Here is a 16,073-nt window from a genome sequence, read left to right as displayed (position 1 = left end):
TATGTTGCATGTTCAAGAGTCGGTAAACCTGACAATCTATTTATATGCACAGATAATGGGACAGCGAAGAATGTTGTATATTCGCAAGTTTCACGTAGTTAAAAACATAAATATATATCTATCTGTATTCACAGGTGGGACATAGGGACACAACTACAATGGCGCGTAGCTAATATGGCGCGTAACGACTTACGCACGTGAGTTGGTTTTTTGCCCTAGCCTGGTCGGTTTTGGCACTATATGACACGGGGTATTTGCCAGGAGTAACATTTTACGCGCAAATCTTCTTCTAAAAACATAAACATAACGACATTAAGTTGAAGAGAAGGTTATAATCTCTGGAGCTTTCAGTGAATCAGCTATCTCAATTATTTGTTTGCATATGCTAACAAATAATATACATTATTAATAATGAGTTTTATAACATAACAAATAATGAGTTTTCTCAAAAGAACAGTAACTCTAAATCTCATGATTCACGATCATGTATCAAAGAAAGAGAGGCTGCTTGATCAGATGATGTCAGAGCAGTGATGATGTAAAAATGGCAAAGATTATGTGTGGTAAAAAGAAGCGACGAAACTGAATTCAGAATCTGCGAGAATTGTGAAAGAACGAATTTCTATATTAGTAGAAAATGCGAAGGACCAGGTTACTTTTGCATTAAAACACGCTAAATATTTTGGTGAGACAAATGATTTTAATAGTAATTCACAACCAATGGTATATGTTCGCTACAAAGGTGCAGACAATTTTGAAGAGGAATTGCTGTTTTGTTTTCCTGTCGAGTTGAGATCTCGTGCAATTGATGTTATAATAAAGAAGAAGAAGAAGAAGAAGTTTCAGACGACAGTTTCAGACGGAACGATTCGGCTCAATAGGTAACCGATACTCTAAAACACGAATTTTTGATAATAATAATACGTATATCAAAAGAATTGGCTTTTTATGCTGAATTTAAATACATAGGGTTCATTAAGTTTAGTATTACCCATCAAAAGCTGTGACCACTAGAAGAATTGCCTGATTTTCGATAAAGAGGGGAAACACCCCAAAAAGGTCAAGGAATGAAAATCACACCATCAGATCCAGCGTACCAGATAGCCCTCCGGTAGAGGTTTCAAACTCCCATTTGCAAAAATGTGGAATTTTGTATTTTCTTCTTTTTGCAAGAAGAAAGATCACAGGTGCGTGTTTTTTTTTCCAGAGATGATAGCATCAAACTAATGTTCCTGGAACATTGAGAGAGGGCTCATTCGAACAAAAATGAAAACTTCCAGTGCCCTTTAAAATAACCAAGGTGATCGAAAGACAACTAGCCCGCCTTCCACGCCCATTTTTCACCAAAAGTCATCCATTTAAAATTTGAGATTGCCATTTTGTTCAGCAAAATTGAAATGTCTAATAACTATGACCTTGAGGATAACATGACCCCTCAAATCCACCAAGGAAAGGGCTGTAAGTTATGAAATTTGGCTACTTATAGTACTTATCACTGGGAAGTATATATATATTCTTCAGGGGGAGGGGGGTTCCTAAGGAGAGAATTTGACACGGGGAGGGAAGTTTCCGGGTAAATTTTCCAAGGGAATCTTACCTCGGGGGAGTTGATTAGAACCCCTATACGAGATGCTTTTTATCTGTCTTATTTTCTCTGGACCGACTCAATTTTACATGTGGATGTTTCGAGGGAAATTTTTAGCTGGGTTGAAATGCCTGGTGGGCTTGGCCGTAAGGGGGATTTTCTTTGAAAAAAATTCTCCATGGGGAATTTTTCGCGGGAGCAACTTTCCATTGGGGAGTTTTGAACTGAACTTTTGAACGGTAGGTTATTTATAGGTTATTTAAAAGCATTTGCATTCTTGTCATTTGATTATTTCTATCGTTTTTGCTCTTCATTTTATGTTTTGTGTTGCAAGCTTAGTGAGAGTAAACATAAGCTGACATTAGAAAGGATTTCTAGCAGTAACAAATTTAGCTCTGGTGGTTGCTATTGTTTTTCTTTTCTTTTCTATTGGATTTTGTTTTCAATTTTGTTTACTGTGCAATAAAAAGCAGTGTAAAATTTTGGATCAATAAAAAAGTTTAATTTCACCTATTGGTTCCCATGTGCAAAATCTTAAAGTCAGTAAACAGAACAAATCATTTCTGAATCACACGTTTTTTTTAGTTATTAACCCTCTATTTCTCTGTGCTTCAAATGTAAAAGAATTAAATAAAAATTACCTCAAGCAGTTCCTTACGAGCATGGTTTTAACTTAAAATAGCTCCTTCGCCAATAAGAATATTATTCACCCTAACTTTGAATTGTTAACTTTGAATAGTTTTTAGGGGAATAAATTCCCCCTAAACTTTGAATAGTTTGCACACCCCCTCCGTCGTGGTTTTTATTTCCAATTTTAACATATTTTAATAGTTGCAGTAACAACTTGGTTTTCTTGTTATAAATCCTGGAATATTAACTAGACAGATAAAAATTTTACATAATTTCTGAGACCACACTGGCTAATCATGACAAAACACAAAATCGCAAAGAAAAGAAAAACGAGCACAATTAACAGCTATTGAAAAAATTGAAACTTATGCATACATTTCGGTCAAGACCTCCACTAGACCGTCCTCAGTGCAGAATAAACTGATAAAGATATAAGAAAAAAAAAACTTAAAACAAAACACGAAACAAAATATGATGACCCTTTCTCAGTAACGGACCCTTTCTCTCACGCAGGCTAATTGTTAATTAGCCAGTGGGGTCTCAGAAATAATTTTTTTTTAGCTATTCTTTGATTCGTTAGACGACAGACAATTTCCTTCAAATATGTTTTACTCAAGATCCGTATGTTGTTAGTTCGATTTTTTTTTTGAATTTTGTACAAAAACGAGGAGATAGCTCTTCCTTTTTGGAGGGTAGGGAATCGCAAATACCAGCTAAGTAAATAAAAGAGATAAAATGAAACCACTTCAAATAAAGGAATTACAAACTAAAATTTAAGTTCAAATTAGTAAAAAATCGTCACGACAATATAATAAAACCTTTGTTCACAAAAAAAGCATAAATTTAACAAGAAAAAGTAATTTTTGGTGACACTATAAAATTAAACTTTTGATTAATAATCTGACTGGAATATCACAGCTAAAGCGTAGTTTCTGGAAGTACTTCTGCGATAACGAAAGAGGCTCGGAGGTTCTCCAAGTCTTGGACTATCAAATGACCATAGACTTTGTTATACCACTCTGGAGTTCGGCCTCTGCAAAAAAAGTTGTTAATTAGATAAAACAAGATTTACTTGCTCAACAATGTTTCAAGACAACAACCTGGAGCTATAGCACATTGTCCTCTCTACACACCGTTAACAAATTAATTACATTGGGGAAACAGACAATGGTGAAAACCAACTGCCTTTCCAATATGCTACTTAGGGAAATTAGAATCTTTACTTTTACCCAGAGTATGGAGGAGGGGTATATTAATAAAAATATTTCGCATTTTGTTACGGTAATGTAGATAATTGGTAGAATTGAGGATATATTTCTTTGTGTAAACTTTAATTAAATAAACAAAAGAAAAATATAACTTTAAAAAGTATTTTGGGGAATTCTTGAAGCTGGAGAAATTCATGAGGATAGTACTGAACTTTAGAGATATTTTTCTGTAGGTCGATAATGAATGTATTTATGTGGTTTAAGTGCTATCGATTATTTGGAGAAGTAGCAAATATTCAATGCGACTGAAGCTTCGACTCTTCAACAGCAATATACTCTCAATTCTCTTTTACGCAAGTGAATGTTGGAAAATAAACACCCAGCTGGAAAAAAGGATCCTTGCATTTGAAAATATGAGCCTCAAAAGACTGTTGAATACAAGCTGGCAACAAAAATTACAAATGCAGAAATATGCAGAAAAACAGGTCAACCTCCAGTCATTGAGTTGCTGAAAAGAAGGTGGTGCACATACCTGGGACACGTTCTTCGTATGGAAGAGAGCCGCCTTCCTCGAACAACCTATGAATGGAAGCCAGACGGTAGAAGAAAGCAAAGCCGACTGAACATATGAACATATGAGGACGGCTGGTATCTCACTACTACCTGAATGGGAAGGCGTCATCGCTGCAGCATCAATGCAGGATGAATGTAGAGGCGCCGTCGACGCCCTATGCACCACAGATGGCTCTGAAGGAGCTAAGATCTAAGGTCTAAGGCCGCTGTTGAGGATAACGGTGGAAGCAAGAGTAACATTTAATAAAATATCCTGCCTTGGAGTAGGAAACCCTAAAATCCTGACTGATTAATCCAATAAATTCCAACCAATCCAAAATTTTTGTTAATGATAATTTAAAAACTTAAACTTACAACCAATATTAACCTTAAGAATCCTATTAAAGGACTAAACACTAGCCTCTGACAAATAAAAAAAATGTCAAAAACTTTGTTTTGTGTTTCTTGTAGCTCATTTTAAGGATTTGCCAGTGAATGTTGCAGAAGTGATACAAATTCTAAAGGTTATAATATTTGTAATATTATTATTACCAATATATCGATAAAAACGATGGATATATATTTGATCCAAGATAGTGTTTTTGACATATCTTGAAATTTTTAATTTGCACTAAATTAATGACATAGTTCAATTTCGTTTCTGAATTGCCGTTTAATAAGGATGGAATCCAAATGAATTTAAGCGTGTATATAAAAACATTATAGCAACATAATTCTCCCAAAAGAATTATAAGAACAGATATAATAAATTTACTGTAATAAATTTATAAAAATAGAAGAGAATGTAGAAACATACAACAGGTACATAACAGACGCAACAGATATAAAATTATATTAGTTATAACGACAGAAAAATATATAGAAAGAAATGAAGTGACACTTCCAATTATGTTAATGAACAAATAAGATACAAGAAAAGTGGATTCAATTATGTCCAGTTGACCAAATAACTGTTTAGTTCTTATTTGAATTCTCTTTACATGAATAAAATGATTGATGATTAATTGAATGTATTTTAAAGCACGAATTCCAACTATTTTGAACAAACAGAAAATTCTAAATAAAAAAGAGCTGTTCTAAATTATTTATTCTTTCAGGTTTATTTATTTATAAATGAATTATTTATTTATAAATAATAAATAAATAAATAATAAATACAAATAAAATAATAGATAAATATAAATAATAATAAATAATAAATAATACATATAAATAAAATATAAATAAATAATAAATCAATTAAATAATAAATAATAAATAATTATTTATTTATAAATATATAAATAAATTTATTTAGTTCATCATTATTTATTCTTGTATAGAGTTGATGGCACCCGGGGGAAAATCAAATGCAGCACCCACCTTCTGACTAAAATATAAGCAAAATAAGCCGAATCAATCTGATGAAAGTAGGCAATCCCCTAATCGCAACTCCCCCTAGATGCGGCGCCTGGGGCAACTGACCGGTTGCCCTCCCCTTCTTTGAACGACTCTGCTTCTACCGAAATACGTCTTAAATCATTCGTTGTCTAATTTACTTGGCATTTTATTTATAACACTTTCAGAGGCAATTGATGTCACAAATGTACTGATGAGTCTTATAGTACTGATTTGACTTTAGACATCACGCACCTACACAGGCACTTACTATTTTGTATTATAAAGCATTTTATCTTAAACAGATCTTATCCTATATAAAAATAAGTACGAATTCACAACTATACATTATATTGTACTGGATTAACGACACTTCTTGACTACCTAGGTCATTGCGTCGGCCCTGCAGTGTGGGTCAAGCAGGCTCTTACACCTGGGTTTTAACTCTGAGTCCCTTAAGACCAAGCTGAGATGAAACCCATCGCATCATCATTTGGATGCTCTACTAAGAAAAAATAGATTTTAAAATTTTGAATTTTTTTACTAAACGAAAGATATGATTCATTATACCTATTTTCCAGGTCAGAAGCGGTGATTCAAAAGACAGTATGTTAACTAATATAATACAGAAGAGTTAAAAACCGAAGATTGTTTTAGGTTCGCCAATAGTTATGAAGGAGTCGCCTGTTTATGCAAAGAAGTAATTTATCTGCCCTTGAGGATACAACATAACTTTGATATGAAAGTTACAGATCTAAACCATTTTGGATCTTGAGGCCGAATTAAGATGCAAGAAAGTAAATTCAGTCGATGGAACGTATTAATGGATTGGCATATTTCATTTTACTAAATGAAATAACAAATATCACTTTGGCAAAAATGTTATATAATGGCTTTAAAATTTTTGCAGCCATAGTATATCGCTTGGCACACTCCCACCACACTTGACGAGTGCGACCTGGTGTTTCTGAAAATTGGTGACCCGTTGATGATATTCTATTTTCCTACAATAAATTTTAAAATAAAGAACGTTGTTTAAAAAAATAGTGAAATTTTGCTTAACTATTTTATCTGCATTTCTTGAGCACGATTTTCACTTTTGGTTTCGGGCAGAGTGAAAAATAAGCGGTCTAGAAATGACCTTATATTTCAAAACAGCTATTTGCAGAATAAAATAAAAGTGGTTAAAACCTATTTCTTGTTTGGATTTTTATGGAGACTCTTTCGCATAATCTCATCACCGGCATCAAATTCCGAACCCTGGGACGGGTTATCATAGCTGAAATAAGACTACAACTAAAATAATTCAGTACTCACCGTAAGTCTATCCGTGAAAGGTACGTAATTTTCGAATGACCAGAACCAGCAGGCTCAATCAGGTATCGAGAAGCAAGCACAATTCGAGGGATTGCAGCAGGAATTATTCGAGCTTCGTTATGTTCAATCGATGTCTCAACTAAAGCACTTCCGCCACCAAAGAGATTAGTTCTCCACGATCTGTAAGAAATGTTTACACTTAGTCACACGTGTTTACACTAGTCACGTGTTTACACTTAGTCACAGCCTCCCTTAACCCTACTCCCATATTTCAGATAAATTCGATTTCCAAACGTTACGGTGAATTATTTTATTATCAATTTGTATCTTAATTTTCTTTTGCTAGTTTTTATTGTTTTTTAACGTTTCGCCTCAAAATTTGAATTCTAAAACTTATCTTCTCATAGTTCAAAATAATCGATAAATTTTAAAATATCTTTTAGTCTTAATTTTAATATCAATACGTTAAATAGTAACGTAGTTACAATATAATACTCATTTACAACCCACATACATTAGAAAGATAAATAGTGAAGTATAAATGAACAAAACTGGAAAAAGATATGAAACAAGAAAGAAAATATAAAAAACAACTATTAAAAGAAACATATCGAAGTGTAATGATGTGACAAACATCAACACATCATGCGCGACATCCTCTTGCATAGATCGTCAGCTTCTCAATAATACTTGCCAGATGAAAAACTTTTACTATTTTTCGATTCCAATACGATAGACCAGATAAAGCAGATCTTTAGAGAGAGAAATAAGAAGATTAAATATCCGTGATGTGTTTTCTCAAAAATGGGGTAAAGGCAAAGAAATCGCAAAAACAAGGAAGTATACACAAATTTAAAATAGTACATAAATATATACACTCTTGGGTTATTTACTCAAAGTCGGTCTGCTCTGAAATTGATTTGAATTTTAAGAAGCAACGCGACAATGAATTTAATTATAGCTCTTTTCTTCTATCAGAAAAACTCGTTTTAAAAATTTTTAAAACGATAAGAATGTGGCTTTTGTAGAAAAGGTTGGTTCCAAGCATATTTTGCAATCTTTTGGTTGTGTTTTTCCGTAAGTTTAGCAACGGCTATAGCAGGATCTGCTATATGAAGATTATTAATGAGCTTTGAACTACGTGTCCAAATTGGATATCTCAGTAGGTACTTTTCAAAACGGAAGAAAGTGGAGTGGATATTCTCATTAATACTTTGGCTGTCATATTGAAAAATCTGATGTATTTATTTGAGTATCTTTTATTTCTTTTATAGAGGAATGGTGAACAATAGACATAGTGTTCACAACTAGACACTAAACAACTGGCACAAAACTGGCACAACTGGCACAAAGTAGGAAACTAAAATTGACGCTAGACCAGATTAGTGCCACTAGTGGAATTGCTTCGATTAGTCTCCCCAGTTCCTCACCATCATCAGAAATGGCATAAATTTTCAAATAGATTCTTCATTCTATAGCAAAAATGCAAAAACCTCATTCTCTCTGAAAGAAAAATAATTTTCAAAATCTTGCTTGCACAATCCATATTTGGGTATATGAATCAATAATAAAATCTATGTAACCACTTATGATGGTGAGGGAAAGGGGAAATAATTAAAAATTAATTAACGTGATAATACTCAGTATCAATAACTGGTAGATGGCACATTGGCAAAGAGGAAGTTAAAAAAAATGAATTGGAAATGAATTTTCATTTCATTGGAAATGAAAAACAATGAAAAAAGAATTGCTAATGTTCATACTTTGAGGAGTCTGTCCTTCCCATAGACTAACCAGGCATTACATTCTTAATGTAGATTGAAAATATTCCATTCCACTTTTGAACCTACTAATTAAAAATCTAATAAAATAGATTTACCTTAGTAAGCAAGTTTGATTTATTTCCTGGAGATCAAGTCCTGTAGAAACGAATTGAGTGACGTCAGAGTCGCTATCTAACTTTTCTATCATTCTCCAAGCTGCAGCATTACCATCAAATAGATGACGCTGGTATAAGAGTCTTGATAGGATTTCCGACGGAGGTGCTGGGATGTGCAAACCAGCGCGCCACATTCGAAGTGCGTGTCCATCTCCTACTTTCTTGTATGTAAGCTCTACGGTTGGATCGGGGTAAGACGTGCTGACCCATCCTTTTGATCTACAATTCATACGTAATCATTAGCAACATACTCTTTACTTCACATACTTTATATAGTTTACATTATTAAAATACACCATACTTTCATGTAAGTGGATTAATACCAAAAACACCTGGCTCAATAAAACAAACAGAAAATAAAAGTGGCAAGTGATCTGTGGCAAATGTGGCAAAATGGTAAATAGTGGCAGATTTGTTTTCTGAATCTGTATATATTATCTTGCTGTATGTGCCAAAAAATAAACAAATAAGTAATGGGATTTGATTTGAACCAGGACTACCATATTGACGTAACCTCATATATAGAAAAGGTGGCAAATAATCCGTGGTAAATATGGCAAATGTGGCAAAAAGTGCCAGTTAGTTTTGTTTGCTTAATTTATTTTTTATTCTCTGTTGACTGTGCTAGAGATTAAAAGTATAAGTAATAGGATTTGATTTGAAACAGGACTAGTATATTAGTGAAATCTTATAGTCATAGAAGTGGCAAATAACACGTGGCAAGAGAGGCAAATAGTGTCTATGAGTTTTACATGCTGTATTTATTTATATTCCCTGCTCTCTGTATCAGAAAATAGCCACAGAAGTAATAACATTTGATTGAAAACTCGACTACTATATTAACGATATCTTATAGAAATAGAAAAGTGGAAAATAATACAGGGCATAGGTGGCAAATAGTGGATATTAGTCTTATGCTTTGTATTTATTTATAATTCCTGTTATCTGTATCAGAAAATAGCCACAGAAGTAATGGGATTCGATTGAAAACTCGACTACTATATTAACGATATCTTACAGAAGTAGAAGCTAGTGGCTATTAGTCTTATGTTTTGTATTTATTTATATTTCCTGCTGTCTGTATCAGAAAGTAGTCACAGAAGTAAAAGGGTTTGATTGGAAACAGGACTACCATATTAACGATATCTTATAGAAAAGTGCAAATAGTGGCTATGAGTTTTATATGCTGTATTTATTTATGTTCCTTACTGTCTGTATTAGAAAATAGCCACAGAAGTAATGAGATTTGATTGGAAACGATATCTTATAAGATAGAAAAGTGGCAAATAGTGGCTATGAGTTTTATATGCTGTACTTATTTATATTCCCTGCTATCTATATAAAAAATAGCCACAGAAGTAATGGGATTGTGTGGAAACAGGACTACCATATTAACGATATCTTAAAAAATAAAAAAGTAGTGAAAATACTTGGCAATAGTGGCTAAGAGTTTTACAGGCTGTATTTATTTATGCCCCCTGCTGTCTGTATCAGAAAATAGCCACAGAAGTAATGGGATTTCAGAGCTCTGTGAGAAAGCTCATAAGCTGGCAAGAGGAGACCAAAATGCCTACTGTTCTAAGGCTATCAAAAAATATAAGGCCCCGGGTGAGGACTCCCTATCGGCAGAAATATATAAAGCAAGTTCGGCGTTTGTTGAAGCCCAAACCAACCTGCTTGGCAAAGTCTGGGACATTGAATATGTTCCCCAGGACTGGCATAACAATTATAATCCCTATATTCAAGAAAGTAGATGAAGGAGACTGTAAAAATTACTGGGGAGTCTTACTAATAGAAATAGCTGGGAAGATTTTGCAATAGTTTTAGTGAACCGCTTTAGAAAATAGCAAAGAGCAAGGAGGAAACAGGCTTGTTTCTGCCTTGGAACGGGGTGTGCAGACCATTTCTTTACCCTCTGACTTCTTCTTCATTAAAGTCGACCTGCTAAGAGCATACTACGAGAATACCCTGAGTAACGTGCGAATATATGGTGAACAAATGAAACTATTTGAAGTAGCATATGGCGTCCGTCAAGGATGTCCAGCATCACCAATTCTTTTCAACTTTATTATAAATTGAATCATGAAAAACGCATTGAAAGAAGATGATAGTGTCGCCTTTTCAGCACAAGAAAAATTCCTGATATCGATTATGCATTCTATCACAGACTCCGCTCAGAGAGCACAAAATATGATAGAAAGAGTAGCGAAAACGGCTAGTGAGACAGGACTCGTGATCAGTATCCCTAAAACAAAGTATCGTTCAACTACTTTACTGAGCAGCAACAGGCCATACTTGAAGGCCTTCACTGCCAAATGTGGTCTCTGGATATGACAACACAGCACACAGGGTTGTTTCAAAAAACGGAGGGTTCTGCCCATAATTCACAATCACCCTTTTTTAAAAAAAATCACTTTTAACTTAATAACAATCTACTAAAGCAACGGCGTCAATTCACGAAAACTAAAGGGGGTAAAACATAAGTTTACAGATCTAGGGAGGGGGTGAATTTGTCATTTTCTGCGATTTGTCCCAAGTAAAAACTAAAAAAATTAAAACTTTCAATGAAGATACACCCCTCCCCTCCAAAAAACAACAAGTATTTTCACAATCAAGATGATTATGGTAAAATTTTTAGTGGGTATATTACCTCACCTGCCCCTGCCCCATTCTAATTAATGTCATAACACTGAAGGAGAGATGTATTTACTTTTTCCTCGGCTTCCTGGAAAAATGCAGCTAAAAAATCATCGTGATAAGTTGTCCAGCCGAGACCTTCCTCAGTGCGGGGGTCTTCTAAAGCTGCACTATCCTTTTTTCAGTTTTTCCAATGCAAACAGCCAGTTTTTCCAATGAAAATACTCCCCCCCCCAAAAAAAATCAAACCCTGAGGGAGGGGGACAAATATAGGAGATACGTGTCTTCCTCTTCCCCCTCCCCACCAATTAACGCCACAACACTAAAGGAGAGACGCACTTACTTTTCCTTAGCTTCCCGGAGCAATGCGGCAAAACAAGCATCGTGATAAGCTTTCCAGCCAAGAGCTTTCTCAGTGCGAAGCTCTGCTAAAGACACAGGTACGCTTTCGTCTAAGTAGCTAAACGGGCAGTTGGCTAAAAACTCCTGTGTAAGCTGTAAAGGAATAAACAGTTATTAGATAGTGAACATAAGGTCTGGACTAGTGTTGGGACGATTCTTAAAAAAACATTAAATATCGACACTCAGTACGGAAAGTATCGATATGTCAGTATCAATACTTGTGTACTATAAGACAACATGGAGCTAGAAGGTGTAAAAGAAAAATATTGCATATTTCCAACTTAGATAACTTCGAAGACCACACTGCCTTTCCATTACGTAAGTCATGCCTTTCCATGACGAAAGTCATCAGCAGTAAAACTCAATGTTTTACTGCTGATGATGAACACCGTATATGTGTTCGAAATATCCAGTTAAATAATTCTATATCTGTTCACTGTCAATTAAAAGGTTTCATTCCTATTTTGAACTGTTTTACTTTCGATATTTCCAACTGTGAATGCGAATGAAAGTTTTTTTAAGGTAGAACACAGGCGACTTTAGCAAATATCAGTTTCCTAATTCTATATACTTTAAGGGGTTTCAATACCTTAAACTCTTAAAGGATCACCCTATGTCATCCAATATAATTTTTTTTTAATTTGCTCGGCAAACCCATTTAAAATTAGTTGGACGGTCTTGTCATAGCTTGTAGAGTTTGGATAAGAGATCCGAAGATAAGAATTTTTTGTCATTTCTGTTGGTCCCGTGTTCTTAGTTGTCGAATTATGTTTTTCTTTCTGTTGTTTCTTGATTTTTACTCTTTTTTCTAGGTCCTGCACAGTTTTTTTGTGACACGGTTTAAATAAAATGGTGATGGATGATGATACGCAACAAGAAAACTATTAACCAACACCTAGAAATCCCAGAAATCTTAGAAACCCCACTTGGCTTCTCTTGTATCGTTCCGGGGACAGAAATATTCAGTTTTATTGAAACTTAATATCATTAGAAAGTATGAATTTTGTTTTTTAGATCAAACAGAGCGAAAATTTTCTTTTTAAGTTCAAGGAAGGGCAGTCCCTAAAAATTTTCTAGCATATAATATGCTAGAATTAGAAAATTATGAACATTGTCTGGTTTGGTTCCTGCTGGATGTCTAACAAGAGCAATCTTTGGTAATCTGGTATCCTTCATCCGTAAAACTTGTCTTAGCAACCTCAACCTTTCTTCCATAATAGCCTTAGAAAATAAACTAGGACTACACTTTTTGTACAGCTTGTTTGAAGGGGCGATTTTCCTAAATTTCGAAAATAATCTTTTTTACTTATCATCTTATTGTCTCCAATAGAAAATCCAACAAATTAGTAAAAATGAAAACACTCTGAGTACCATTTCAGAGGGTATTCGTTTGCAACGAAGTTCAGGTTGGAATTTAGGAAAAATTTTGATAGGTATGTAGTCTACACATATACAATGACTTTTTTTCTAACAGGATATGAGGTATCTTTCAGGGGGGTGATTTTGGCTCAAAGGTCATTGCGCCCGGTAGCTTGTCATCTTTTTCTCTTCCGTTAAGACTTCAAGACTCTCAACGGTACTCTATACTTGGTGATTTTTTAACAGCATTGGCCAGTCGGTCTCTGGCAAGGGGTCATTCCATGTACTAAATTAAATAAAAAAAAAAAGTTTTTTTTAGCAAGTAGAGTTGTGACAGAGTCAAAAAGAGTTCTGAACGTTTTTGAATTGATGCATGTTTATTTTTTGGCTCACCGCACATGAATAATTAAAACAAAATTGGTATATTAATTTTTTTTGCTAAATGGTTTTCTCATAGTTTTGATGGGACGATTTTTATAAAAAGGGGATGGGGGGGAGGCCTAGTTGCCCTCCAATTTTTGGTTACTTAAAAATACAACTAGATTTTTTAATTTCGTGTACGAACGTTTTTGTTAGTAATAAACATACGTACCTTACGAACTAACTTACGTAACAAATTTCTATATTTTGTGTATTTTTTATCACGTATAAGAGGGGGTTTGTCCCCTCGTTAATATCTCACCCTTTACACTAAAACTTGAATACTATCCTAAATCTTTACGAATGACCCCTGAATCACAAAGGCCGTAGAATAAATATTTGAAATTAATAAAGTTACTTGAGCGTAAATAGCAAGGTATTGTGGAGCAGATGAACTTTTTTTTCTAGTAATATTTTATACGTAATAATTACGTATAATATACGTTTACTTGTGTTACGTTAATATACGTATAATTACGTAATAATAACGTAATAATTCCACAAAGGCTTTATTTTGTAAATAATTTCTTAGTCCACACTACCTTTCCATTGGTGTCATTTTTGTCCCATTTATGTCACGCTACGTCTTTTTGTGTTGCTTACTTACAGTGATTGCAGTGGTATTTGGAAGTTATAAGAAATGAGTTTTATTTATTTGTTTTTTTTTTGTTTTCTTCCTTTTTCTTTACATGTTGCGTTTAATGTATCTTGACTAATTTTTTTCCATTCATCTTTTCTCCGTTGATAAACGAAGGATGTGGAGCAGGAATATTCGGATTTTGTTATTTTAAGTTTGTTTTTGTTTTTTTTTGTTCTTTTCTATTTCACTGCTTCATTTCAATATTACACTCATTTTTTTTATCTATTCTTTGCATCTAATAAAACGGATTTATTTTGAGAAATTGATGACTAAACTCCAGATGAACGATGCTCGCAGATAAACCCAAAGAAACATTAATTGCAACACTAAGTTAAAATCAAATTAATATCCTAAATATAAAGCACAAACCTGAAAGAGTTGATTGTATTCTCTCAACATAGTTAACATACAATCATGGGCAGCTTTATTTTCACCCAGCTCTCTTGGGTCAGGTGTACCTGTTGTTTTCGTCCGTCGTCTTGGTGAAGAAGAAGTAGAACGTGGAGAAATGGTGTGTGATAACTGGAAAAGGGATGGTGCAAAACAAACCGCAAGGTTCGATAATGTCATTTGATTAGTCGATGACATCGATGAAATGTCGATGAGGAATGAAAGAAGGAGGTTGAGAGCCTCGCGATGTTCATCGGGTAGCAAGAGCAAGGCATATCGTGTAGCTTCCAAGCGAAGGTAGTGGGGTAGTGCTGAAAGGTGAAAACAAAATTTAAATTATTACCAATGATAACATATTACAAGCTATTGTATTCTGACCAAGTAATGCATTTATTCTGGAAAAGGAAATTGGATTTACCAATTTGCTAGAATAGGTTTCCCAGGAATATAGTTTCACGTTTAGAGTTGTGAAACATTTTACAAACTTTCCTTCTTCGTCGGAAACACTTGGATGAAAACAATCTAGAAAGTCATTTTCTCAGTTTCCCAGAGGAAACTGCCGTACCTAGAGGTGAAGGAGGGAAATTCTGGGCTTGAACCCGTGCCTCTTTCAGAGATTCTAGGTATCATCTATGCATTTTAACAAGGTTGGAGCCCCCCTCTTCCAAAGGAAAATGGATAAGACCCTGAATAGGGGTTTTTACAGTGAGAGTTTTACAGACAGTCTTACCTATTTTTCATTACACCAAGAAAGACCAAGAGGCCCACAGTAGAGGAATAGGTACAACCCGGGTAAACCAAATTATGAACCTCGATAATGTGCGAAATCATAAGCGGGTTTAATATTTTGTGAAGGAAAGACGGGTATCTACTCAGGGCTTTAGAACTATGAAGACCTTTTTCCTTTCCTTTTTTTTGCTCAACATATTTGTCTAAATTTAATGAAAACTACAAATAAGAAAACTTCACTCAAGTCAAGGCAGGGGGCTGTGAACCCACCCTCTGAAAGTGTAGTCAACCTGATCAAGGCTACCATTGCAATCATGTGCAAAGTATATGTTGCTAATATACCTTTGGATTATTTTTTCGAACCTTCTGATATTTTGCAATTCAATATTGCAATATTGTTAAATTCCCAGTAGTAGCCCTGATTGTGATGTCTGAAAAATATGATTCTTTAGAGTTGGCAGATATACAAAAAAAAATTTAATTGCAAAACTATACCACATGCCATTCCCATCCTTGATTCTAGCAACTAAACGTGCTGCCATCCAACTAGCCGATCAAAGCATAGTAACCAAATTGGAAAATAGAAAATGGGACCAACACTTAAAAAGGGTAGATGTTATCCTACACAATCATAATAGGAAGTAATAGGGGGCTAATATCCTACACAATAGGATCATAACAGGAAATAATAGGGGGCCAATATAATACACACTAGAATCATAACAAGAAATAATAGGGGGGCCAATATCCTACACAATAGGATCACAACAGGAAATAATAGGGGGCCATTATACTACACAATTGGATCACAATAAGGAAATAATAGGGGGCCAATATTCTACACAATAGGATTCCTCCCTTAGCCAA

The 16,073-nt window shown here is 34.4% G+C and overlaps 1 protein-coding gene across 5 annotated transcripts in view; it reads right to left on the bottom strand.

Annotated features, from left to right (window-relative positions):
• Positions 1 to 3,010: 3,010 nt before the first annotated feature.
• The window catches only part of LOC136031795 (rho GTPase-activating protein 7-like), a 259,438-nt gene continuing 246,375 nt past the window's right edge, over positions 3,011 to 16,073 (bottom strand). For all 5 annotated transcript variants that reach the window (XM_065711587.1, XM_065711584.1, XM_065711588.1 and 2 more), the window contains 5 exons: positions 14,457 to 14,788; positions 11,610 to 11,761; positions 8,570 to 8,848; positions 6,691 to 6,870; positions 3,011 to 3,248 (listed from right to left, as the gene is read on the bottom strand). In XM_065711587.1, the coding sequence (XP_065567659.1) occupies positions 3,134 to 3,248; positions 6,691 to 6,870; positions 8,570 to 8,848; positions 11,610 to 11,761; positions 14,457 to 14,788 (1,058 nt within the window). In that variant the 3' untranslated portion in view covers positions 3,011 to 3,133. The remainder of the gene's footprint in view (positions 3,249 to 6,690; positions 6,871 to 8,569; positions 8,849 to 11,609; positions 11,762 to 14,456; positions 14,789 to 16,073) is intronic.

Source organism: Artemia franciscana, chromosome 10 (assembly GCF_032884065.1).
Source record: "Artemia franciscana chromosome 10, ASM3288406v1, whole genome shotgun sequence".
NCBI classification, from domain to species: domain Eukaryota; kingdom Metazoa; phylum Arthropoda; class Branchiopoda; order Anostraca; family Artemiidae; genus Artemia; species Artemia franciscana.
Note: the sequence above shows the minus strand (reverse complement) of the source record. Positions and strands in the feature narration are given on the sequence as shown.